At 43.4% G+C, this 27,382-nt stretch overlaps 1 protein-coding gene across 2 annotated transcripts; it reads left to right on the top strand.

Moving 5' to 3' along the window:
* Positions 1 to 681: 681 nt before the first annotated feature.
* On the top strand, positions 682 to 27,382 carry CCDC77 (coiled-coil domain containing 77). 2 transcript variants are annotated; one of them, XM_082351319.1, is made up of 12 exons: positions 682 to 740; positions 3,894 to 3,946; positions 5,562 to 5,805; positions 8,840 to 8,982; positions 15,899 to 15,995; positions 16,903 to 16,975; positions 18,826 to 18,917; positions 19,854 to 20,002; positions 23,367 to 23,583; positions 24,826 to 24,951; positions 25,050 to 25,202; positions 26,089 to 27,382. In XM_082351319.1, the coding sequence occupies exons 2-12, from the start codon at positions 3,909 to 3,911 to the stop codon at positions 26,233 to 26,235; spliced, it is 1,479 nt and encodes a 492-aa protein (XP_082207445.1). In that variant the 5' UTR covers positions 682 to 740; positions 3,894 to 3,908; the 3' UTR covers positions 26,236 to 27,382. The 2 variants fall into 2 exon arrangements, with proteins under 2 accessions (XP_082207445.1, XP_082207446.1); XM_082351320.1 differs by lacking the exon at positions 8,840 to 8,982 and having other exon boundaries at positions 15,891 to 15,995.

Below are 27,382 nucleotides of genomic sequence, written 5' to 3'. Positions count from 1 at the left end.
CATTGCAGTAAAGGGTCCCACATCCCAGCCTGTCTCAGTAGCTGCAGCTCTGAGATTAAAGTGCCTTTCCCCCTACACCCAACTCTTCTGCAAAGATGAGACAATTAGCTTTTGAACTAACTTATATGATCAAAGACAGTTTCTCACGCCTCTCAGGAAAAGGAGGACGTGTCTGCTACCTGATAAAAATAACATTTATATACATACTCCTCTGACTGTAGAAATTGATCCACAGGTCCTCTCTTGGCTCTAGGCCATCAGGTCATTGAAGGAGTGGTCTTAGACTCTTCACCTCCTTGAGATAAATTCGTACATTCCAACTCATAATAATCCTGTGATTATGCACAGCATTTCTGCACCATCTTTCATGAAAACAAAGTAGTTGAGAAAGCCTAAACTGGGAGCCCTAAAGTGCGCCAGAACTAGGGCGTCGGACCCCAAACATCAACACCACCGGTACTGGGAGGCGCTCGGTTGCGGCCATACCGCCTCCTCCATCCAGAGCTGTGTGCAGAAGGAAAACTACATTTCCCGGCGACCTCTGCGGGGCAAGGCGCGCGAGGGAGGGCGGGAATGGGGCGGGCCTCTGTGTGAAAAGCTTTTCTATTGGTGCGCAATCCAGAGGGCTTTGTAAACCAGTGGGCGATTGGACGGGATCTTGCACGTTCCGTGGCGCCGCGACGCCCCCTGGTTTGACTTGTTTTTCAGTTGGGCTCTCGGCGTCTGCGGCTCTAGGAGGCGTGAGTAGAGTTCCGCGTTCCGGGAGAGGGGTCAGGGAAGGGGTTTGGGGAGGAAAAGGCGGGGTGGGGGGAAGTAACTGCGGGAGGAGTCCGAAGGGGAGGGGTGTGAGTCTGAGAGGGCTCGTCGGGAGGCCGGAGCGAACCGTTAGCATCTGCCGGAGGGCGGGGGTGGGGGGGGGGCGCTGGGCGATGAGGGGCTGTGGTCACCTGGGATCAAGACGGGGAGAAATGGAGAAAAGAGTACGGAATGTGGGCCCCTGGCATTCCCTCACCCCCCGCCGGTCTCAGCCTCACTTTCCTCACTTGTAAAGTTGAGGTGTAATAAAAATACTGAACAGAGTTGTGGAGTAAAGAAAATAATAAATGTCGAAGTGCTAAGCAGATGTTAATTGTAAATAGACAAGCTATAAATATATATACCTAAACAAGGGTATCACAGGGATGGATAGAAGCTGGCTGAAACTCAGTAGTTTGTCTATAAACAAGGGCATCGTTCTTTCGGGAGATAGAACCATGTTCCCACCTACAGGGAACGTACACCATCGTGGGAGAGGTGGTAGCCACAAAGAACTCTACTGTGTTCACTTTTAGACAATTACAAATGCGATTCTTTTGCAGTTAGTTCATTTTTGGATGGAGAGACGCAGAGAAGAGATGGAGGAGGTAGTATTTGAGTTTTCGTGCGGAGATGGGATTTCATTAAGTGAAATTATGAGAGTGGAGGGAAGTATGGTCCAGCTGGAGGGAGGCTCATGAACAAAGGAACGGAGGCAAGGTTATCTGGAAACCAAGGGCAAGTTAGGGGAGTGGAGGGAAGTAAGGTAGGAAAGGCAGGTTTGGTCCTTACATTTAAAAAGCCATGACGTTTAGGCAGAGTTTGATTTAGTGCATTAGACTATGAGGAGCCATGGATGAATGTTACGACTTTTTAGAAGATGGTCCAGGAGAGGGGTGGGGTGGTAAAACAGTTAAGCCATTGTAGTAGGGTGGGTAAGAAGATGTGGAGATCCTGAGTTAACATGGCCATTGTCCGAATATACAGGATTTTCATACGGTTGGATGAAAGGGTCAAGAGAAGGAGTAATGAAATGATGAATTTAAATTTTCAAGTCCAATGTAGAGTATGGATACCAAGGGGGAAAGCGAGGGTGGGATGAATTGGGAGATTGGGATTGACATATATACACTATTGATATTATGTAAAAAGATATCTAATGAGAACCTACTGTAGAGCACAGGGAACTCTACTCAGTGCTCTGTGGTGACCTAAATGGGAAGAGAAATCCAAAAAAGAGGGGATATATGTATACGTAGAGCTGATTTACTTTGCTGTACAGTAGAAACTAACACAATATTGTAAAGCAACTATAATAAAAATAAAATAAAAATTAAAAAAAATAAAATTTCAAGTCCAGGTGGTTTGGAAGATGCTGAATTATTAACTAAAATATGAAGGAAGGAATATGTTTGGATGACAAAGATGCTGTATTTGGTTTGGAAAGTGTTAGCTTTGAGGTGCTAAAAAATATGTGACTTGAATGATTTTTTTTTTTTTTTTAATATTAAGGAGTTTCATTGGTCAATTTTGACCAAATCTTTGGGTTCATGACCCAGGAGTGAGCTGCTTCAGTCTGGGATTTTTTTTTAAAATTTTTTTTAAGTTAAACATTTCAAGCTCCAACGGGACATATAGGTGAAAATGTCTGTTACATAATTGGAAATTCAAGTCAGGAGACGGAAAGAGATGTCATTTATTCATTAAACAAGTACTTGTTAGTTACTCTTTGCCAGGTAGTGTTTTAGATGATAGAGGTAATCATAAAAGCAATGGGAATAATGATGTTCCTGAAGAAATGGATAGAGGAAGTAGTAAAGAAAGTTGAAGACAGAGCCTTTTTTTTCTTTTTTTTTTAATTTATTTGGCTCCGCCGGGTCTTAGTTGCGGCATGCGGGATCTAGTTCCCTGACAAGGGATGGAACCAGGCCCCCTGCATTGGGAGCGTGGAGTCTTAACCACTGGACCACCAGGGAAGTCCCTGAAGGCAGAACCTTTTGAACCAAGGGAGTAAAATTTTCAGTGAAAACGGCAGTCATCTGCATTTATTGATTGCTTAAATGTGTTGGACACATGCTCAGCCCTTTTGTTCATTTAATCCTTACACCAACCTATGACATAATGCTATTATTATCCACATTTTCTAATAAGTAACTGAAGTTTAGAGAGGTTAAGTAAAAACTTGCCTGAGGTCACACAGCTAATAGGGGACAGAACCTTGACTCAAAACCAAGTCTGTCTGATTTCAGAGCTCTCAACGACAAAGCAATATTTTAAAAGGGAGGTTAACACTGTCAGGCACACAAATCCAGGAGTGACTTGTTGAATGGAGGAGGATGGGAAGCAATAGACACAGCACACCAAGTAAAGATAATATCAATGGCTTTGTATTTATCTTAAACTTAGCATGATGGGTCCTCTACCTTAATATCCACTTAATTTCTCTTGGTTATTAGAAACTTTTCTAAAAAAAAATAATAATAATAATACTACATTCTAAAACATCACATTCTGGGGTGTCCCCTGGTGGTCCAGTGGCTAAGACTCCACCTTCCAATGCAGGGGGCATGGGTTCGATCCCTGGTCGGGGAACTAAGATCCCACATGCCCAACAGTGAGGCAAAAAATAAATAAATAAATAAACAAAAAATAAAAATAAAAAATAGGGCTTCCCTGGTGGCTCAGTGGTTGAGAATCTGCCTGCCAATGCAGGGGACACGGGTTTGAGCCCTGGTCTGGGAAGATCCCACGTGCCGCGGAGCAACTAGGCCCGTGAGCCACAACTACTGAGCCTGCGCGTCTGGTGCCTGTGCTCCGCAACAAGAGAGGCCGCGATAGTGAGAGGCCCGCGCATCACGATGAAGACTGGCCCCCGCTCACCACAACTAGAGAAGGCCCTCACACAGAAACGAAGACCCAACACAGCCAAAAATAAATAATAAATAAATAATAATAAATAAATAATTAAAAAAAATAAAACATCACATTCTGATGCTGTCGGAAGCACATCTGATGCTGGTGGGGAGGGACCTGTCTGTACGTCCTGTACTTTTTTTCTGTTCCTGACCCCTCATTCTGAGTTTTTGTGTATTTGACAGGTGGGAAAGGACAGCATGAACTTTACCCCGACGCAATCCCCTGTCTGCAGAAAGTAAGACATTTGCTTATTTTTGAGTTGTTGAAATAAAGAATCCAGACTTCTGTCACCTTAGTACACATTGGCTTAGGAACTAGAAGAGTTTTGGATTTGGACTACATTAGACCTCATTTCTCTAATGATGTGGAATTTAGATTAAAAACTAGGACATAGTAAATGTTAACACAAGAATACAGGCATTTTATGTGGGCCTCATACGGTGCCAGTGGACCCTTGGATTACAGAGGAAACAACCAGTAGACAAACACAGGGGACTTTGGACTCTGCCTCTGTGTCAACCTGCATGACGCCTCATCCTCATCCTCGTTGCCACATTCTCATTTGCAGAATCTCAGAAATACCTCTTAGTTTATCTATTAACCTATATCCCAGAGTTATAAGGCAACACCTTTTCAAAACATGAAACTAAGTACAGTAATATTTCTGTTGTGAGCTTTTAATGATTGAGAAAATATTTGTTCTTCTTGCTAGCTGAAAGTGGATTTTATTGTCTTTCCTATACGTGCTCACTTATTAAAAGTGCTGCCCATAACCTTCATTAACTACAACTCTGGGCTTCTGGTATAAAATTTCTCTACTCTGTGGTCTATTTTGTTGTTGTATAATAAATTGCAGGCAGTTAGCCCAAGTGGATTAATTCTCACATGAGGATTTCTCCACTTCTGTATCATTTGTTTTCTAACTTTCATTGTTTTCAGCTTAAGCCTCTTGTTTGCTAAAAGCAAACAAACAAAAAAACCCTCTGGTCCAGCCTTTGATTAGCCTTTGATCTTGGCTGGTCTTGGTCCATGTAATTCAAGTCTCTGATGCTAGAGACTAGGGTCTGATTGGTCGTGTGCTTACTGACTAGGCTCTGTTTTCTAATCCTGAATCTTTATCACGCCCTTCCTTAATAATTTTCCCACTTATGTATCTACCCCTAAAAATAAACTACTCCATTATGCATGTTCTAATCTTAAATGGCAATATCGTCTGTATATGCATCTACATACATTTTTGCATTTAAAATTGTTTGGATAATTCATTCATATTCATACATGTATCTGTAATTCATAGTTTCTATAACTTTGAGAATATTCCATTGTATGAATATACCATAGTTTATCCACTATCCTATCAAACAGACATTGGAAGCTTTACTGTTTTTGTTATCACAAATTATGTTATTATGAACATTTTTGTGTGTGTTACCTTGTATGTCTGTGCGGACAAGAGAAATTGCAATTTTACTAGATTGTGCCAATTTACTGTCTGTAGTTTCACCAAATTACACTCCATCAACAGCATATAAGTGTTCCTATTGCTGTATGTCTTACAGTATCAAATTTTCTGACTGTCACTATCTGGTCTTACTTAGTTGATATTCCTTTTTTTTTTAATGATTTTTTTTACTCTCTAACTTGTATTTTGAATCCAGCCTTAAACCTTTAATACCTGGAAAGCAGTTCATAAGATTATTCACGAACCTGTAACATCAAACTTTCAAGGTTTGTGAGCACCTTAATTATAAGTACTTGAAGGACATAAACCTGATTTTTAATTTAAGAAATTGTAACATCTCATAAATGTTCAGACAGTTTATGAACGTGTCCTTCCTAATCTCACACAGGCTGACGGCTCTCCCCAGGCATGAGGCTGCCGGTGGCTTCAGTGGCCCCACCAGGTGGAAGGGGGTATCTTTCTCCGAGTCTGTGCAGTCAACTCCCTTGCCTTCAGTGGAAGATCGTCTGGCCATCCTCTTCCCTTCTCAGGAGCTTCTAGAATATTATCAGAAGAAGATGTCTGAGTGTGAGGCAGAAAACGAGGGCCTGTTGAAGAAGCTGGAGCTCTACAGAGAGGCCTGCGAAGGGCAGGTGAGGAGGAGCCGGTGCACCCTCGCGCGCTCTGAGCGAGCCCGTCCATTGCCGAGAAGGCCTTCAAGTGCCAGCTGGTGTCACAGTACACGTGTCAACATCCTCTTTTTTTTTTTTTTTAATTTATTTATTTAATTTATTTATTTTTGGCTGCGTTGGGTCTTCATTGCGGTGCGTGGGCTTCTCATCGCGGTGGCTTCTCTTGTTGCAGAGCACGGGCTCTAGGCTCGCGGGCTCCAGTAGTTGTGCCTCGCGGGCTCAGTAGTTCTGGCTCACGGACTCTAGAGCACAGGCTCAGTAGTTGTGGCCCACGGGCTTAGTTGCTCCGCGGCATGTGGGATCTTCCCGGACCAGGGCTCGAACCCGTGTCCCCTGCATTGGCAGGCAGATTCTCAACCACTGCGCCACCAGGGAAGTCCTCAACATCCTCTTTTGATCCCCTCCACCCCAGCCGAGCTGCCCACCCTCTGGGTGCCCCGTTGGATCACGATGCCCTAAAGTGCTCCATCTCTAAAGTCTTCACTCTTTGTCTCAGCCTCTCGTGCACCTCTGGTTCTCTCTCCCTCACGCCTGACTTCGCTTCAGTGTCGCCTCCACAGCTCCTGGCTTCTCAGTGTGCTCAGGGCAGCAGGGCAGCTTCTGGCCACCGTGTCCCGCTTCTAACCCAAAGCCCACGGGCTTCTCTCCAGTAGTCTAGTCGTTGTGCTGCCTGCACGCGGCCCTGCTTATCTGCGCCCCTTGCCCGGCAGAAGCCCTCCCTGTGGCTTAACCCCATCCTCGACCACCTGTGTCCTGGAGCAGGGCTTCTCAGCCTTGGCCTTACCGACGTGAGGGCTGATGGTTCTTTGTTGTGAGGACTGTCCTGTGCATGCAGGATGTGTAGCAGCATCCCGGGCCTCTACTCGCTGGACACCGGTAGCCCACCCCACCCCCAAGTTGTGACAGGCAAACATGCCCCCAGACATTGCCAGATTTCTCCTGGGGGCATAGGCAAAACCACCCCAGTTGAGAACCACTGTCCTAGAAAGGTCACAGGTCATTACAGGATCAATTCATGGTAAACAAATCATCTGTGTCCTCAGTCACCACGCAGCAGTTTTCTCACCCATCAGTGGTCGGCTCCCCATCCCTGCATGCCTGTGCCCTGCCTTCACTGCTGCCCTCCGGCCCGCAGGCCCCCTCTCTCCTCAGGCAACCTTGCTTCCCAGTTCACAGAGGGAACACCAGCTTCCTGCCCATCCACACACGGTCAGCTGCGTCTGTATCCATCTCCTCCTCCTTACTGATCCAGGGGCCACAGTGAGCTGAACCGATCCAGCCCTTTCTCTGTTCTCCACCCCCCCTTTCCTTCCTAAGAAACCCTGCTTTGCTACCTCGCCTCTTTGTGTTCTGGTTTTTTTTAAATTTATTTTTTGGCCATGCTGCACGGCTTTCAGGATCTCAGTTCCCCGACCAGGGATTGACCCTGGGCTATGGCAGTGAAAGCCCCAAATCTTAACTATTAGGCCATCAGGGAACTCCCCTTTGTGTTCTGTTTTTAACCTCTTGCCTGACATTGGCTTTTCCTCCTCAGTATATGGACAGATTCAAGTCTTTCCCAACAAAAGAGAAAGGCACCCCTCTAGCTGCACCCCCAGTTACTCTCTCAGCGGGGAGGCGCCTTCTTTCCCAGCCACCCTTCCAGAATAGTTTGACTTCATCACCCACTCGGCGACTCCTTGACTGCGGTTGGGTCCTGTCCTCGCTGCTCCACCTGTGGGCTCCAGGACCTGTTGCCAAAATGACCTCATCTCTCTGTGCCCTTTGCAGTGTTTGTCACTGTCGACGTCTCCTTTCCCAAAACTTTGCTCCCGTCTTGTTTCTGGTGTCATTTTTCTTTCCCAGTGTCTGTCCCCCCTCTCTGACCGGTTCTCAGTGTCCGTTAACAGCTCTCCTTCCTTAGTCTTCCGAAGTTCTTCCCGATTCCACCGTAAATGATCTCGTTTTATCCATGCATTGGAGTTCTACCTATGGGACTGTGACATCCAGGTAACGAGTGCTGACTCGTTCTCCTCCTGAGCTCCAGGGTGGTGTGTCTGTATCTGAATGAACCTCCTTTTCCTCTCCCTGCCCATGCGTGCGCATAGACCACTGCCATTTCCCTCCATCCACCCCTGTCTCTTAACTTTTCTTTATTCTGTGGCTTCGTGACTGGTGTCATTGCCTGCAGTTCTGCCCAGCCCTCCGTTCAGTCATTCGCTAAGACCCATTGATTCTGCATCCTGAATGTCGCTCAGTCCCTTCCAGCCACCTCATCACTATTGCTGCCGCACTCTTCAAACTCCACTTTCATCTCACCTGAGCGTCTTCCACGGTCCCAGCCTCCAGTGTCACACCGCCCCGTCTGCCTCTCACTTTCCACTCCAGTAATGCTGAGGTCCTCGTGGTCGGCCAGGCATTTCCGGCTCTTTGCTGGTTCGTGCTGGTTTACCACGCTCTTCCCGAGAGCGCTGCCTTCTGCTTGTCTCCAACGGTCTTCCTTTCAGGCTTCAGCTTTCTGGTGGTGGACTCCGACTTCCCCAGCAGGCTCCAGAGATTCTTCTCCTGCCGTACCTTCCGCCTCGACCATTTTACCGTGCGTGCTTCTCCATTAAATAATTCTTGAATTTTAATTGTTGGCATGTCTGTCTCCCCACACAGTTCCTTAGCTCTGTAAGCAGGAATCATACCTTTTCATCTTTGTTTTCCAGAATTTCATAGCAATGCTTCTTACATAGAAAGCATTAAAAAAAAGTGTGACTAAAACAGGTGGACCATGTGGCGTCCTGGGTTCTGTCGTCTGTAAAAGGAACCGCGAGAGCTCTGACGTTGAATGCAAACGTCACGCTCACTTTGTAGTTTTAAACTTGTCTGTACACAGCCTGTTGTTGTCATTTGGATCCTGTATTGCTGAAACCATCCACTTTGTAATATTTCTACATGAACTGACTCCGCCACATCCAACGAGAGATACTCCTATGAAACCCAGTATCTTTTCAACTACCTTTTTCCCCAGCATAAACTTGAATGGGATTTGCAGCAGAGGGAGGCAGAGATTGCTGAGCTGCGGAAAGCTCTAAGCGACGTGCAGGTCTGCCTCTTCCAGGAGCGGGAGCATGTCTTACGCCTCTACTCAGAAAACGACCGACTGAGAATCAGGTACCAAGTGGGAGACGGGAAATGTTGGGGGTATATTTCTAAGTCAAACTCAACAAGATACATTTCTCTGTGGTCCTTCTCTTAGGTTGCATTCCCAGGGGACAGGCTCTGAGATGGAGATTTGCCTGCACGATGGTTAGCAGGGAGGCTCTTGGGAAGAACAGCTATGAGCGGATTTGGGTTGAGGGAGAACTTGAACTGTGATAGAGAGTCCACCGAGGTAACAGAGGCCTGAGCCAGCCCCACAGGGAGTGGTCCGTCATTGCACGCAGGCTGCCACCAGGGAGGGGGGATAAGCTCGGGAGAGGCAGCCCCCTCCGCCAAGGGCAGCCCCCGGGATACGGGCATCCTGGGCCCGAAGGCGGCGTCTGAGCAGTGTTCCATGGCATCTACTACAGTGCACTGTTTTTTTATTGTGGTAAAATATACTTACGCTAAAATTTACCATTTTAATCATTTTTAAGTGTAGAGTTCAATATCAGTAAGTACATTCACGTCATCGTGCAGCCATACCACCATCCACCTCCAGAACTGTTTCATCATCCCATACACTGAACCCTAACTCCCCATCTCCCCTCCCCCAGCCCCTAGTAACCACTGTTCTATTTTCTGTCTCTATGTATTTGACTATTCTAGGCCTCATATAAGTGGAATCATACGGTATTTGTCCTTTTGGGTCTGGCTTATTTCACTTAGCATAATCTTTTCAAGGTTCATCCACATTGTACAACATATGTGTCAGAATTTCATTCCTTGTTAAGGCCAAATGATATTCCATTGTATGTATACACCACATTTTGTTTATCCATTCATGTGTTGATGGACATTTGAGTTGTTTCAACCTTCTAGCTGTTGTGAATAACACTGCTCTGGACATGGGTGTACAAATACCCATTCAAGTTCCTGCTTTCAGTTCTTTTGTGTATCTATCCAGGAGTGAAATTGTTGGATCAAATGCTAATTCTGTGTTTAATTGTTTTGAGGAACCAGCATACTGTTTTCCACAGTGGCTGCACCACTTTACATTCCCACCAGCAGTGTACAAGGGTTCCAATTTCTTCTAAAGCACGCCAGCACTTGTTTTCCATTTTTTTAAAACATAAATTTATTTATTTATTTATTTTTGGCTGTGTTGGGTCTTCGCTGCTGCACGCAGCCTTTCTCCAGTTGCGGTGAGCGGGGGCTACTCTTTGCTGTGGTGCGCAGGCTTCTCACTGCAGTGGCTTCTCTTGTTGCGGAGCACAGGCTCTAGGCGCACGGGCTTCAGTAGTTGTGGCATGCGGGCTCAGTAGTTGTGGCTCGCGGGCTCTAGAGCGCAGGCTCAATAGTTGTGGCGCACAGGCTTAGTTGCTCCGTGGCATGTGGGAATCTTCCCGGACTAAGGCTTGAACCCCTGTCCTCTACATTGGCAGGCAGATTCTTAACCACTGCGCCACCAGGGAAGTCCCTGTTTTCCATTTTTTAATAAGCCATCCTTATGGATGTCAAGTAGTATCTCATTGTTATTTTGATTTGCATTGCCCTAATGATTACTGATGATGAGCATTTTTTCCATTGCTTATTGGTCATTTGTATATTTTCTTTAGAGAAATGTCTATTTCAGTCCTTTGCCCATTTTTGAATCGAGTTGTTTTTTGCTGTTATTTAGTTTTAAGAGTTCTCTGTGTATTCCGGATATTAATCCCTTATCAGATAAGTGATTTGCAAGTGTTCTCTCCCATTCTGAGAGTTGCCATTTTACGCTTTTGATAGTGTTCTTTGATGCACTAAAGTTTTTAATTTTCATAAGGTCCAATTTGTGTATTTTTCCTTTTATTGCTTCTGCTTTTGGTGTCAAATCCAAGAAATCATTGCCAAATCCAATATCACTATGTTTTTTTCTAAGAGTTTTATAGTTTTCGATCTTACATTTAGATTTTTGATCCATTTTGAGTTAATTTTGGTATATGTATTAGGTAAGGGTCCAACTTCATTCTTTTGCACGTGGATACCTAGTTTTCCCAAGACCGTTTGTTGAAAAGACTTTTTCCCCATTGAAAGTTGAAAATCATTTGACCATCTATGCAGGACTTATTTCTGGGCTCTCTATTGTATTTTGTTGGTCTATTTGTCCATCATTATGCCAGTACCGCACTGTTTTGTGTGTGTATATGTGTGTGTTTTGTTTTGTTTTGGCCACGTTGCATGGCATGCACGATCTTAGTTCCCCGACCAGGGATCGAACCCGTGCCCCCTGCAGTGGAAGTGCGAAGTAGTAACCACTGGAGTGCCAGGGAATTCCCTTTGTTGTTGTTTGGAGTACCACACTGTTTTGATTACTGTAGTTTTGTACTAAAGTTTTGAAATCAAGCAGTGTGAGCCCTCCAACTTTGTTCTTTTTCAAGATTATTTTGACTATTTGGAGTCCCCTGAGGTTCCATATGAATTTTAGGGTAGATTTTTCTATTTCTGTAAAAAATGTTGGGATTTTTATAGGAATTGCACTGAATCTATAGATTGCTCTGAGTAATATTGACATCTTAATGTTACATCTTCCGATCCATGGACACAGAATGTCTTCCCATTTGCTTATTCTTTCATTTCTTTCAGCAGTGTTTTCAGTGTGTAAGTCTTTCCCTTCCTTGGTTAATTCCTGCATGTTTTATTCTTTTTGATGCTATTGTACATCAAATTCTTTTCTTAATTTCCTTTCGGATTGTTGACAGTGTATAGAAATGCATGTTGAATTTGTGTTATGCTCCTTTGCTGAATTCACTTACTAGTTCCAAGAGTTTTTTGCTTGTTTGTTTTTTATGGAACCCTTAGGGTTTTTTATGTATAAAATCGTGTCGTCTGTGAACAAAGGTAATTTTATTTCTTGCTTTCCAATTTGGGTGTCTTTTCTTTCTTTTTCTTCTCTACTTGCTCTGGCTAGGACTTCCAATACTTTGTTAAATAGAAGTTGTAAAATGGGCATCCTTTTCTTGTTCTTGGTCTTAGAAGAGAATTTTCAGTCTTTCACCATTGAGTATGATGTTAGCTGTGGGCTTTTCATATGTGGCTTTATATTGTGCAGAGGTTGTTTCCTTCCATCCCTAATTTGTTGAATGTTTTTGTCACAAAAGGGTGTTGAATGTTGTCAGATGCATTTTCTGCATCAGATGATGATCGTATGTTTTCTTCCTTCATTCTGTTAATGTGCTGTATTACTTTGATCGATTTTCATATGTTGAACCATGCTTGTTTGCATTCCAGGAATGAATTCCACTTACTCATGGTGTATAATCCTTTTAATATGCTGCTGAATACCAGTTTGCTAATATTTTGTTGAGGATTTTTATATCAGTGTTCATAAGGGATATTGGTCTGTAGTAGTCCTGTAATGTTTGTCTGGCTTTGGCATCAGGGCACTGCTGGCTTCATAGGAGGTGCTAGGAAGTGTCGCCTTTTCTTCAGTTTTTGGAAAAGTTTGAGAATGATTGGTGTTAGTCCTTCTTTAAATGTTTAGTTGAATTCACCACTGAAGCCATCAGGTCGAGGGTTTTTCTTTGTTGGGAGGTTTTTGATTACTGATTTAATCTCCTTAATAGTGTCAGCCTTGACCTAATGCAGAACTTCCTTTCAACTCTGGGCCATACTGAAAGCTCACCTTCCACATCACCTGATTTATGGGTCAGAGTAATGTTCCAAAGTATGGATAAGTTGTCTCCAGAAACTGAGGAGTTCTTCCTGCATTATGCTTCCTTCTTGGTGGTGGTAGGTGTGAGATGCAGGAATTTGTCCTTGCCAGTATCCTGGCAAGCCTAGATCAGACTCCTAAAACTTCACTGATGTGCTTCGTAGGGTTTACCTTTGACCCTTTGGAGCTCATGTAAGGTTCTAACAGACTCGACACTTCTTGTCTGTCCAGTCTGATTTAATATGATATCTCAGTAGTGAACTGATAATGATGTGTGGAATGGCCAGATCCAGGTCCTTTCGGACAAATTTGATAGAGAGCAGAAGAGTTAGCAAGATCCTAGGAAAGCCTGTAAAAGTATACTGTTGTTCACCTCACGTGAATGAGAACTGCTCTGGTCCTGGTGCGGGTGGGAAGGAATACATTTGCTTAATCAGTAGCCACAGGCTGTGTACCTAAAACCAAGTTAATTTGCTCTAGCAAAAATACTGCTACATCTGCCACAGTCACCGGAATTGGACCTACTTGGTGGTAGTCCACTGTTACTGTGTGGTTTTGCATGAGTCATACTTGTGAATTGATGGGGATTTGATGGGGACCTCCACCCCTGCATCCTTTAGGTCTTTATTCGCCATCGTGGCTGGGGTGGGGTGGGGCAGTTCCAGAGGCTGCCACTTGCTTTAGCACAGAAACCAAGAAAGCAATTTGGAGGCTTTGCCAACTACCAATTATGTCCATTCCAATTATACATTTGGAGATGGGGGAAATGACCACTGACTGGGTCTGGATCCAGTGGACCCACTTTGAGCTTGAGCTGGACCTGGACCAAAATTCCATTTATTGCATGGTTCCCAAATGCCCTAGATAATGCTCACGTCACCAGGTGTCAGAGTCAGCTCAGACTCTGTATCCAGCAATCCTTGAAATGTCTGGGTATTTCCTTTCCCACAGTGTACAATTACTTGAATAAATGGCATAGGCCCTTGGAGGTAATGAGGGAATCATTACAATGTACACTCGCTGTGGTATCACCAGGTCTTACTTCCTGGGAGATCCAGCTTCTCCTTTAGGTAACAGCCTCTGGGTCTTAAAACTAGCAGAGGTATGGAAAATGGGTCAGAGATTGTGAGTTTGTATAGAATATGCAGCCCCCAGCTCCCCCCCATTTTTTTTTTTTTCTTTTTTGGCTGTGCCGCACGGCACGTGGGATCTTAGTTCCCCAACCAAGGATGGAACCCATGCCCCCTGCAGTGGAAGTGTGGAGTCCTAACCACTGGACAGCCAGGGAAGCCCCCCCCCAATCTTTAATTTTATTTAATTGTTTAAGCTATACCCTGTTGACCACTCATCTGTCTTGCTCCTAAGAACACTGTGTTCTGTAACACATCATATCACAGGCTCTGAAATGTCATTTTAAAATTTGCTTCCTTGGTCCATTTCTGGTATCCACTGTCTTTGGTTGGGTTCCCTGGAAAACAAACTCTGCAATGGAGATTTGCTTGCAGGAGGTGTGTTGGGGAGTGCTCTCAGGAATAAACCACCTGTGAGGGAGTAAGGGACGTCTGAGTGGGCAGAAGTTGAACTGTGATTCAGTTACAGCAGGCCTCAGTCACTGCCATGGGATTGACATATATACACTAATATGTATAAAATAGATAACTAATAAGAACCTGCTGTATAAAAAAATAAAATTAAAAAAAAATTTAGAGGTAAGGTCTAGATAAATCCTATTTAATTTAATTTAGTTAATTAATTTTTTGGAGCCTGTGCAGATGCTGACTCCTCTCTGTTGACCTTTTTTTTTTTTTAATTTATTTTTGGCTGCATTGGGTCTTCGTTGCTGCATGTGGGCTTTTCTCTAGTTGCCGCGAGCGGGGGCTACTCTTCGTTGTGGTACGCGGGCTTCTCATTGCAGTGGCTTCTCTTGTTGCAGAGAATGGGCTCTAGGCTCGCGAGCTCAGTAGTTGTGACTTGCAAGCTCTAGAGCACAGGCTCAGTAGTTGTGGAGCACGGGCTCTAGGCTCGCGGGCTCAGTAGTTGTGGCTTGCAGGCTCAGTAGTTGTGGCGCACGGGCTTAGTTGCTCCGCGGCATGTGGGATCTTCCCGGACCAGGGCTTGAACCCGTGTCCCCTGCATTGGCAGGCGGATTCTTAACCACTGCGCCACCAGGGAAGCCCTGACTTTTTTTTTAATTGATGTATAGTTCATTGACAGTGTTTCAGGTGTACAGAAAAGTGGTTCAGTTATACATATGTATATATGTATGTATGTATGTATACATATACATCTATTTTTCAGATTCTTATAGAAGTTATTACAGAATACTGAGTAGAGTTCCCTGTGCTATACAGTAGGTCCTTGTTGGTTATCTATTTTATATATAGTGGTGTGTATCTGTTAATCCCAAACTCCTAATTTATCCCTCCACTGCTTCCCCTTTGGTAATTGTAAGTTTGTTTTCTATGTCTATGAGTCTATTTCTGTTTTGTAAACCGTAAGTTTGTTTTCTATGTCTATGAGTCTATTTCTGTTTTGTAAATAAGTTCATTTGTATAATTTTTTTAGATTCCACATATAAGTGATATCGTATGATATTTGTCTTTCTCTGTCTGACTCACTTCACTTAGTATGATAATCTCTAGGTCCATCCATGTTGCTGCAAATGGCATTATTTCATTCTTTTTTATGGCTGAGTAATATTCCATTGTGTATATATGTGTGTGTATATGTATGTATATGTACCACATCTTCTTTATCCATTCATCTGTTGATGGACACTTAGGTTGCTTCCTCGTCTTGGCTATTATATTCCGTAAATAGTGCTGCTGTGAACACTGGAGTGCATGTATCTTTTCAAATTAGATAGTTTTCATCTTTTCCAGATATATGCCCAGGAGTGGGATTGCTGGATCATATGGTAATTCTATTTTTAGTTTTTTAAGGAACCTCCATACTGATCTCCATAGTGGCTGCACCAATTTACATTCCCACCAACAGTGTAGGAGGGTTAATCCTATTTAATTTTAATCTGAGGTTATCATTGCTTTAGAAGTAAATGAGGGACTTCCCTGGCAGTCCAGTGGTTAAGACTCCGCGCTTCCATTGCAGGGAGCATGTGTTCGATCTCTGGTCGGAGAACTAAAGATCCCGCATGCCAAGTGGCACCACCAAAAAAAAAAAAAAGTCAGAAGGGAGAGCCTTTAAACAAAAATTTACTTACTCTGGACACTGTTTGCTTATTCTCTATGAGAATTGCAGGGAGCTAGAAGACAAGAAAAAGATTCAGAATCTCTTGGCTCTTGTGGGAACAGACATTGGAGAAGTGACCTATTTTTATAAGGAGCCTCCCAACAAAGTAAGTAATCCTTTGTATAGCAGGGTGGGCATGGCTTTTACAAAATACAAGCTGGGGTCCATAATCAGAACAATTTTGGTACTTGTTAAAGAAGCTAGAAGGAGAATTAGCTATGGTAGTCTCACATTTACCTAAGTTTTCAAAGCATTTTCTCTAATTACAAAGAGCTTTGTGATTTTTTTTCTTTTTTTTTCAAAAACCTTGGAAGTAACATTGTTTACCCCGTTTCACCATTTGGAAACCTAAAGCTCAGAGGAGAAGATGTTTTGGATGAGATTAGAGAGAACAGCAGGAGCAGACTTAGTGTGGGAACAAGTTTCAATACTAGTTTCTTTTTAAATCGTTGTTTATACTGATTACAAAATTAATGCATGGTCTTTGTTAAAACAACACACATATTTCAGGAATCTAATAAAAAAGTGGCAGTCTCCCATAATTCTGTACCCCAGAGATAAAGCTCTTTTTCTATTCATATAGAAATATTTGTGTATTTGAGATTTCCATTTTTTCACTTCTGTAAGCAGTTCTTCAATGAGCATTTTTATACATATCTATATATGCATACTTCTGTGTTTCTGTTACTTTCCTAAAGGACCTGTCAAAGGCTGCTTTTTTTTTTTTTTTTGGCCGATATTGCCAAATAACCCTGAAGTTTTATTTTTTTCATTTATATCACCAACACTGGTTTTATCCAACTTATATTCAAAACACTGGGTTTTATCCAATTTGTTACTTTGTCCACTTTGGTCTCTCATATGCATGACATCCTCATATGATTGTATCAATTTTGACCAATTTAATTTACGAATAATGCTTAATCTGCAGAACTAAAGCTAAAAAGTGAAATACTGCATTTATAAGAAGGCTATTTCTGTCCCTTTTTTTTCTCTTTTTTTTGATTCTTCAGGTCAGCATTCTCCAAAAGACTATCCAGGCTGTAGAAATATGTGAACAGAATGAATCTTCAGCTTTCAGAGCAGGTACCAACCACATTATTAGAAATTCTCATTGATGCAGAATTAAAAAGCACAGTACAAATAATTAGAAACTTTTTCATACTATACAGTGATAATGTATGTTCATAATGATGCCTCTGGTGGTCTAAGGTCTTACTGAGCTGCCTTTTTTTTAAAACCTTTCCATGATGTTTTAATGAAGTAGAATAAAAAATATATAATTAACATGCTTATGGTGATAAGTCATAAAACAGATTTGGACAACTTCTGGAATCACAGACTATTAATTAGCCTCTCTAAGCCTCAGTCTCCTTATCCTTCTCTCTCTTTTTTAATGGAAATCCCAATTTTCTTTCTTTTTCTTTTTTTTTAGTTGAGGTATAATTGACATATAACATTAGTTTCAAGTACACGACAAAGTAATTTGATATTTGTATATATTACAAAATGTTCACCACAGTAAGTCTAGCTAACATGCATCACTACGCATGTGGTTACAAGTTTTTTTTTTTCTTGTGATGGGAGGTTTTAAGATCTACTCTCTTACAAAGAAAATGAAAACTTTAATTTGAAAATATATGTGCATCCCAGTGTTCACAGCAGTATTATTTATAATGGCCAAGATATGGAAGCAACCCAAGTGTTCGTCAATAGATGAATGGATAAAGAAGATGTGGTCACACACACACACACACACACACACACACACACACACACACACACACACACACACACACACACAATGGAATACTACTCAGCCATAAAAAGGAATGAAGTCTTGCCATTTTCAGCAACAAGGATGGATTTAGAGGGCATCATGCTAAGTGAAATAAGTCAGACAGAGAAAGACAAATATCATATGTTATCACTTATATGTGGAATCTAAAAAATAAAGCAAACTAGTGAGAATAACAAAACAGAAACCGACTCACAGATACAGAGGACAAACTAGTGGCTACCAGTGGGGAGAGGGAAGGGAGGAGAGGTGAAATAGGGGTAGGGGATTAACAGGTACAAACCACTATGTATAAAATAAATAAGCTACAAGGCTATATTGTACAGCACAGGGAATATAGCCAATACTTTATAATAACTATAAATGGAGTATAATCTATAAAAATTTTGAATCACTGTGTTGTACACCTGAAACTAATGTTGTAAATTAACTATACCTCAATTTAAAAAAAGAAAAAAATAAATAAGCTTTTTTTTTTTTAATGTTTATTTATTTTGGCTGTGCTGGATCTTCTTTGCGGCATGTAGGATCTTCGCTGTGGCATGTTTAGTTGCGGTATGCAGGATCTTTAGTTGTGGCACGCAGGCTTCTTAGTTGCGGCATGCACGTGTGATCTAGTTCCCCAACCAGGGATTGAACCCAGTCCCCCTGCATTGGGAGCGCGGAGTCTTACCCACTGGACCACCAGGGAAGTCCCTAAATAAGCTTCTTGAATTATCTAAAGAATTAAATTATGTTTAGTGCAATTTTAGTGTTGCTTATTTTTAAAATCATCTTGTCCATTGAAAATTGGGTTATACGTTATAACTAAAATGTTTGGATTTAGTATTTTTATTCATTACCCTTTCTAATTAAATAAGATTTTACAAAGAAAATAGACAACTCCTAAGGAAAATTGAGTAGTGTATTCTTCAGAAAGATGAATATTACTATCGGGATGACATCCTAGCAGAGTTCCCTTAAGAGATTCCTCTTTGAACAATTTAGCACTATAGTTATTGTACCTTGTCCTTTTTCTTCCTTTCCTTCCCTTACAGATAAAGGAAACCAAACTCCTCTGCAAAGGTAATGTTGATGCTTGAATAGCAGAAAGAAAAGCTAAGTAAAGGTCTCCCCTCACTTTTATGTTCTATTTTAGATTCTAAAGGCAGCAGGAGAAAACCAGCAGTGAGACAGAAGGAGGAGAGTGCCCAGCTGCACCAGAGGGACATGCAGACCCTCATCCTGCAGGTACAGACCACAACCATTTCTGTCCACCAGCCTGGCTCGGGCGCCACATATGCCGAGTGCCTCCTTGCCCACGTGGTCCATCCAGACGCCATGTGATTGGAAGGCTGAGGTTGTTCCTAATTTCCCAGGGTTCTGTGTTACAACCGTTACTCTGTATTCCACCACTCTAGCAGTGCTTTTCTGAACCTGCAGTTCGTTCAGCTCGTAGGCCGAGCCCTCCCAACAAAGCCATCACGGTCAGAACTCCCTCTGCAGCTGGCCCTGGGACACACAGAGCTGCTGTTGTCTGTCCCGATACATTGACCTGCAGGGATGAGTCCATTTGTCTGGTGCATGTGTTTTAAAGTCTAGGAAAGTAGCAAGTCATCCTCTAACCACCTGGTCTCTGTATGTCACTTGCAACCATGATTTTTCGTCTAGTTGCACTCAAGTTCCTGTCCTTATCAGGGGGCGTATTGATTTAAATGACTGTTTCTACCTTTGGCCAGTAGCTGCATTTGGGGTTGTGACAGCCAGACTTAGAGAAGGAAATTACATTATACTCATTCTGCTCTACTTTTTAAATTTAACAATGAGGAAACGAGTCATTCTCTCTCTGTGCAACTAGGAAGTCTTAAAAGGGAGTCGGTCCTAGAAGTCCAGAAAGGGAGATGGTGAGAAGGTGAGAGTCCCAGGTAGGGGAGACTGGCTTTTCCAGCTTTCCTGGTGTGATGTAGGTGTTCTGCTTGGTGTGGACGGAGTCTCTTCTTGTGTAGCCTAAGCTTGTAAGACAGCGAAGAGGAGTCCAGCTGAGATTGTTCTCCTATTTGTTGTGCTGCTGTGCTTTTGTCTGTGGGGTTTTTGTTTTTAAGTTTTTCTGGAGAAAGCCTCACTTAGAGGTGAGAAGTGAGTGGGGGCAGGGCAGGAGTGGACACCTCGCCCCTTTGGCCCGTCCAGGTGGAAGCGCTGCAGGCCCAGCTGGAGGAGCGGAGCAGGCTCTCGCAGGAGCAGGTGGCGGGGCTCGTGGAGGAGAGGCGGATCTGCACGGAGGAAGTGCAAGCCCATCAGCAGAGGGCTCGGGAGAGAGTCGCAGAACTCACCAGAAGGTGAGTGTTCCAGAAGGCCGCGCCCGACGGGTTGAAGGTGTTTGCCGGCTGGTTTAGAAGGTGGCAGTCCTGTCCACTCGCAGCACAGGGTCCTGGCGCTGAGGACGTGTCTTGTCAGACGCCCGCCTCTCTCCAGGCTCCTGGGTGCGCTGATGCTGATGCTTTTCCGGAAGGGCTGGGGGGATTCCACACACGCCCTTCAACCCATTTGCGGGTTTTAGCTTGATCTTATTGTCAAGAAATGTCCTTTGCTCCACTGATGTGTTACCTGACTCAGTATAACATACCTGCACAAGAAAATGGAAACTATCTGAACCTGCTGTTTTGCCCCAGACCTGCCTGCCTGTCCCCCCCGTTTCTGCAGTCTGCTTTCGTCCCCCCATTTTACTAAGTGTGCCCTCTCTGACGTCATCACTGATTTCTTAATTTCTGTGACCAGTTAACCTCTGCACAGTCCCAGCTGTAATGAGTGTCTTTCTGTGTGTTTGGCCCCTCTGATCGCCCCCTCTTTGAAATTAGTCTCCCTTGGTTCCTGCGGAACCTGTCTTTCCCTCCTGTCTAACCCTCCTCAGCCTTCTGTCCGCTTCCAGTGGCCAGAGCTGGGCTGTAAAGGCATCTTCAGGTGAGTATGTTTGAACACCTCAAATTTACTGTGATTGAAACGCAACTTTCTCTTTCCCAACGAGCACCCCTCCCCCACCTCAAACCGGCTACTTCATTCTTTTCCCATTTCTTTTTTTTGTGTGTGTAATTTATTTTATTTTATTTATTTTATTTTTGGCTGCGTTGGGTCTTCATTGCTGCACACGGGTTTTCTCTAGTTGTGGCTAGCGGGGGCTACTCTTCATCGCAGTGCACAGGCTTCTCATTGCGGTGGCTTCTCTCATTGCGGAGCACGGGCTCTAGGCGCGCGGGCCTCTAGGCACGCGGGCTTCAGTAGTTGTGGCACATGGGCTCAGTAGTTGTGGTGCACGGGCTTAGTTGCTCTGTGGCATGTGGGATCTTCCTGGGCCAGGGATGGAACCCATGTCCCTTGCATTGGCAGGTGTATTCTTAACCACTGAGCCACCAGGGAAGCCCCCCATTTAGTTTAATGCTGTCACATCCACCTAGTTTCCCAAGCTTGGAACCTCAGGATGATCTTCGACTCCTGGCTCTCCTGTTCCCTAATTCCAGACCCTGTCAGGTGTGAGCCTGGGAAGCCTGTCCAGTCCGTTCTCTGCCCTGTTTTTCTTACCACCTTGGCCCAGGCTGTGTTCTTGTTTAAATAGTTGCAGTAACTGACTGCGCTTCCTGGCACTGGTCCCCTGTGCTCTGCAGGCTTGCTCACTGCGTGTATCTGCTGATGGAGTCCTGCTGCCTCAGCCCTTGGGAGCCTCATCCCTCAGTCTCTGCTCCTCTGCGGCTGTAGTTCATTCACCTCGTTCTTCAGTCAGACTAGTAGCACTGTTGTTCACAGAGCACGTGCGGTGTAGCAGGCCCCTCGCTATGCAGTGTCACCCCTTCTCTGACGCCTTTCCCAAGCAGAGGTACACGTCTCCTCCCCCATTTCCCGTGATGACCAGCATGACTGCGCGGGGGCTTTTCCACCTTCTGTTGTAACTGTGTCTGTGTTCCCAGGGTCTTGCTGTAGCCTCTGCCCTGCCCTGTATGCGTAACAAGTAATTCTTGAACACTTGCTGATCTTTAGCTTACCTTCTCTTTTCTGCACTAAACTTCCTACATTTTAAAATATTTTTTCACGTTGCATTCTTCGTCCTGTTGTGGTTTTTTTTTTGGTCTTCTCAGACTTTTTTAATGTCTCTTCCTCCATTTTAAAGTGTGGTCACTAAAATGGGAGGTGATATTCAAGTTGAGCTGTCTGATCAGTGCAGGTGGAAGATGCCTCTCAGCCCTCGGCAGGCTCTGCTTCTTTTAACATAGCGTCACGTTTGCGTTTGGCTGGTACTTCTCCACTTTTATTTTTGGTATTTTGTGCTTAAGCATAGCGGCTCCACTTTTTGTTGGGTTTTAATTGTTTTTAAGGGAACAATATTTTTAAATTGTCACAGTAAATTGTAATTTTATATCTGTCTTCCAGATTATTAATAACCATCCTAGTTTAGCGTCATCTGCGTATCTGAGCACACAATCAGCTCCTTCCATTAGATCATCATCCTGAGAGTATTGAATGGCATGAAATCCAAGGCTGTTAATGGCTGCCCTTTAGGTGTCACTTTCAAACCATTTGTACGCTAACAAGATCATGCTTTCCCAGTTTGTAACTGAGACCATAACATAAGATAGAATAAAATAACTTGTTGAAAGCAAGAGCAGTCCTTGTGGTAACTGAATCAATTTCTCCCTCTTTATACACGTGTGCACGTACCTAAATAAGTATATATATGTGTATTTTCTGTATATAATATATATATTCCTCTGGTGACAGTTACCTTTCTGGCATTATGTTACCATTTCCCCCTTATCTCTGTACTGTGTTACTCATGAAAAGAACTAAGTGGATCTGACAATATTTGTTCAGTGGAAAACTGCAGTGGTTGCCTCACGGTATTTAATACCCTTTGCAAGCAGTTTGATCATTTGATACAGTATTTTTCTAGCTGTTGATATTAAACTAATGAGTTCTAACTCTTAGGGATATTCTTTTTTGAAGATGGAAACATCATTTGCCTTTTCCTAAATCTCAGTCAGCAGGAATCTATTTAGTACCTGTGTGTATCCCGTAGTTGGTACTGTCCTTGATGATCTAGTGGTATCGGGGCAAAAATAAATGATAAATAAGGTTAAGCAAGTGTCAAATTACAGCACAGGGACGTAGATTTAAAGCGATGGGGAATTTCAGAGAATGGACAGACCACGTGGGCTGAAGTTGTTGAGGTGCCTCCAAAGAGGAAGTTGATCTCAAAAAAAGGCCAGGATTTGATGTTGGGCAGCTTACATGTGGAGCACAGCACAGAAAAAAGCAAAGCTGTTTTGACATTTTAGAACTCGTGTTAACCTTCATTCAGAACACCATGGTTTAGTTCTTTACTGTGAAGTCTGGTGCCTGGGAAAAGTCCATACTTAGGCTGTGTGTAAATATTTCTACAGTCCTTCTAATTATATAACCTGAAATCAGCGCTCGGGAGAATATCTGTAATGACCAGTCTGTGAACCAGTGTAGATGCATTATACTTTGTCCAATAAAATATGTAAGATCGCCAGTGAACAGATGAAGCGTGTTTTTAAAACTGCTAATAATATTTTACAGAATTTACCTATTGTACCATCTTTAAAGGACCTGTGTCTTTGCTTTGTTTGGAATAACTGTGTCACATGTGCTGTAGAAGCATCTTCATGTCCACATTTGTACATTCTTTCCCAGTCTCCATCACACCAAGGAACTGCTCTATGAGAGCACCAAAGACTTTTTGCAACTCAAATTTGAAAACCAAAATAAGGAGAAGTCCTGGATGCTCGAAAAGGATCATTTGATGTCAAAGATTAAGCAATACAGGGTGCAGTGTAAGAAGAAAGAAGATAAAACTGGAAAAGTTTGGCCAGTTCATGAGAGTCATTACAACCAAAATCAATACATTAAGGTAGTTTCCTCTATCTTTTACAGAATTTTTTTTTTTTCTGGAATTGTTGAAAGAACTCAGAGAATTTCACAGAACCTAATAATTGTCAAATAAGATCCATTCAGTCCGGGAAGCTGTTGTAGCAGCAAAACCTCAAGAAACAGGTGTCAGAGAGTAGCTCATCATTACAGTGTCTGCAGATTCAGAAAGTTAAAGTATGGCTTGATCGATAAATTCATTCAACAAATACTTGTCGCAGTCCTACTCTCAGCTAGGCTCTGGGGCAGTAAACAAGCTGTTACATTCTGATGGGTGAGAAAGAACAGCGACATTAACAAATAACCAAGAAAATGGCGGGTTATAAAAAAGTGGTACTGGGAGTTCCCTGGCGGCCAGTGGTTAGGATTCTGGGCTCTCCCTGCCGTGGCCCCGGTTCAGTCCCTGGTTGGGGAACTGAGATCACGCAAGCCACGTAGCGCGGCCAAAAAAACCCAAAAAAATTTAAATTAAAAGAAAAATTAAGGAGTGGTACTAAGGAATAAAAGGGTTGTATGAAGATTATATATTGTTGTTGGAGGTGTACTTTTGTAGAGAAGCACAGGGACACCGTCTTAAGTCTGGCGTTTTTGCTGGGACCTGAAAAACGGGACTGAGCTTGCCAAACAGACCTCGGGGAAGAGCATCAGGCAGAGGGAAGAGCCGGTGTGAGGGAGGAGGTCGTCGTGGGCGTGGAGGAAGGAGCACGGAGGTTGGGGGTGGGCGGCCCTCACGTGGGGTCTTCCCGGTCCTGCTGAGGAGACGCAGCTCTCAGCTTCTCTGTGTCTTTGAAGGATTGTGTGCAAGGAAGTGACTTCTGATTTGGGTTTTTTCAAGATCATTCTGGCTGCTCAATGGAACATGTGTATTTTAAGTGTTGTTGATGTTTCTTCCTTTTTAAAGAAGAACTTCAGAAATGTGTCCCAAAACATATGTTGTAATGTCTTACTTGGTACAGTTCTGAACTCCATTATCTGACTCTTCCCAGAGCCAAAAATATTTGTTTTATTTTAAAGAATTTCTACTGTGTACACTTCAGGAAGAAAGCTAAGAGAATCCTCTAGAAATAGGTTTTCAGACATTCTCCAGAGTTCCTTGCTGGAGCCTTGTTGCTTAACTCATTTTGTACTTCTAGAAATCCTTTCTTTCCTTTCTTTACTTAAGTGCTATATGAGTTGTCTGAACTCCAGAACAGAGTATTAATTTCTTTTTCCTTTTGACCTACAGTCCCTGAAGGAAAAGATAGTACAAGAGAAAAAGCTGTCCAGCATGTACCAAGAGCAGTGCATTTCCCTAGAAGAGGAACTTGCCCAGATTCGTGAGGAGGAGGGAGTGAGGAGAGAGATCTTTAAGGTGTGAAGTTCTCTGCACTCGCGACGGGGTGGGCGGTGCAGCTGGCGCGAGGATGCTTCCTCAGCTCCATGAATGCCCTCTTGTGTCCCTGTGTTTAGGACCGCACCAACAAGATGGGGAGGCGTCTACAGGTCATGACGAAACGCTACGAGGCCTTGGAGAACCGACGTGTCTTGGAAGTAGAAGGCTTTAAGACAGATATTAAGGCTCTCAAGCAAAAACTGAAAGACTTGGAGCAGATGCTCTATAAGGTAATTGATCCTGAATTACCAAGAGGGAGAAAAGAAGTGCAGGTGAGCAGACGGGCACGAGGGCCCCTCGGAGGAAAGCTGGGCCGCATCCCCACCCTTTCACTCTCACAAAAATCAGTTTAAACAGTGCATGCCGGAGGGAGGACAGAATAGACTGAAGTAATTGAATGACGGCATCATCACACTTCCACGTAAGCTAACCTCAACGGAAATGTTCATCCCGCCCAATTCAAGAAGTAGATTAAAAGAACTGTGTCTGTGGGGAACTCCCTGGCGGTCCAGTGATCTGTGCTTGGCGCTTTCACTGCCAGGGCGGGGGCTCAGTACCTGGTCGGGGAACTAAGATCCACGAGCTGCACGGCGTGGCCGAAAGGAAAAAAAGAACTGTGTCTGTTTTACAAATGGGGAAAGTGAGTAACTGAGTTAAAAAGCAATTTTTCCTGTCAGACCTGGCTTTGTGTAGAATCCGAGTTGCCCTCAGTGCCTCCTTAGAGAGGCTTAACCCGTCATCCACACACCCTGAATGATCATTGTGTGACAGGCAGGTTAATGACAGAAAAGAAGAGGTGCTTTCTTGCATTGTTTGGCAAATTTACTAATAATGTTTATATTGGTCTCTTCTTTTTACTCATTGTTAATTGCTGATTGACCTCTATCTCAAGGCTCCTTTACTATTGTGTGGGAAAGCAAAGCGTCTCATGCCTTTTGTGCCTTAGTTCTACTCCATATTTTTCTTCTTTTAGCTAGTCACTAAACTAAGGATCGAAGCTATCCTGTGTACTAAAAGACTCGTAAAAAGGAGCCAACAGAGCGTGGTCTTTATGACTGGTTTCTCTCCTCTGGCATCTGCCGTAATCATTTCTTCTTCTTCTTTTCAAATCTCTAGGCAACACTTAACACCCGGGCAAACCAGGATCTTGCCATCCTGTGTGAGGTTCGTGACAGCAACAGACGGGCACATAAGATACAGGGAGAACTGAAGAACCTCAAGTCCAAAGTATTCAGCCTGGAGAACGAACTTAGACTCTGCTGATGTTTACTTTTTAGGATTGGCACACGTCTGGAGTAGGTCTGCTTCCTGAAATGTGAGGAAAAGGTCACCTTCTCCCAGAAACCGTAGGCACAGAGTTGTCTAGAGTAGTGGTATCCATTGTTATAAAGGCAAGGTGAAGATCAGCTCTTTTTGCATCCTAAGCTTTATGAATTTTGCTGTCCTGTTAACCTTTTCTGTGTGTTTTTTTTTTGGTGGGGTGGGGCTGGGGGTGTGATTTGGTCTGGATTATAATCTGAATTACTTACAGACTTTCCCACATTATTTCTCCCATTTATAATGACAGGGTTTTTTTTGTTTTTGTTTTTTTTAAGAAGACAGTGACAGAAAAGAAAGCATTTTTGCTGTGAGCTTGGCTGAGTGTTAGTGGGAGGAGCGCCTACCCCAGGAGATAAAGACGCCGGTCTCAGTTTGCCTTTCTCCTGGGCGGTGGACAAAGGCTGCAAATCACAGCCCGTCAAATGCGAATAGGCCGCAGTTCTGTCAGCCCTGAGCTGTAGGGCCTGAGTTCCTTTCTGGACACCCAATCTCAGGAAGTTTCACCAGAGGGCACCAGAGGCCCTACTCTTAAGCAAAATGTTTGTTTAGGAAAGGAAAGGTGCCACTTTAGTAAGCATGAGTGAAACTTCAATGATCCTTGTATGAAAATTTCAGTATTTTACCAGTACTATGGTTTTTTAAAAACAATGTATATATTTTAAGTTAACTATTTTTCAATAAAGTATATAATTGAAAATATTCTATTTGAGTTTTCTATAATTTCTTGTTAAAACCACGTTTATCCTTTATTGATGACTCAGTTTACTTACCTAGTCCATGGTTTCTACAGTGCTGTACAAGTATTAAAATTCTCCTAAATGCATCCCTTGAAATCGTCTCGTTTTGGAGGTAGCAAAGATAGTATAAGATGACGACGCTAAAACCGTATCCATTTTTTCCATCTCTGTCCTTTTTCTCGGCAAATAGCTGTGCACTTGGGGCAAAGTCGTTGTGAATGTACCTGGACAGCCTCTGGGAATTCAGTTGGTCTTGGCTTAGTATAGCATCATTCTGTTACCCACGACAAAGGAAAGAACTCAGGGTTTCATATTTGTGTTAAGGAAAAGTGGTGATTAAACTGTCAGTAGGA

This window comes from Balaenoptera borealis, assembly GCF_965194805.1.
Source record: "Balaenoptera borealis genome assembly, chromosome: 13".
In the NCBI taxonomy this organism is placed as follows: Eukaryota; Metazoa; Chordata; class Mammalia; order Artiodactyla; family Balaenopteridae; genus Balaenoptera; species Balaenoptera borealis.
The sequence above is the reverse complement of the archived record's forward strand: the minus strand, read 5'-3'. Positions and strand labels throughout refer to the sequence as shown.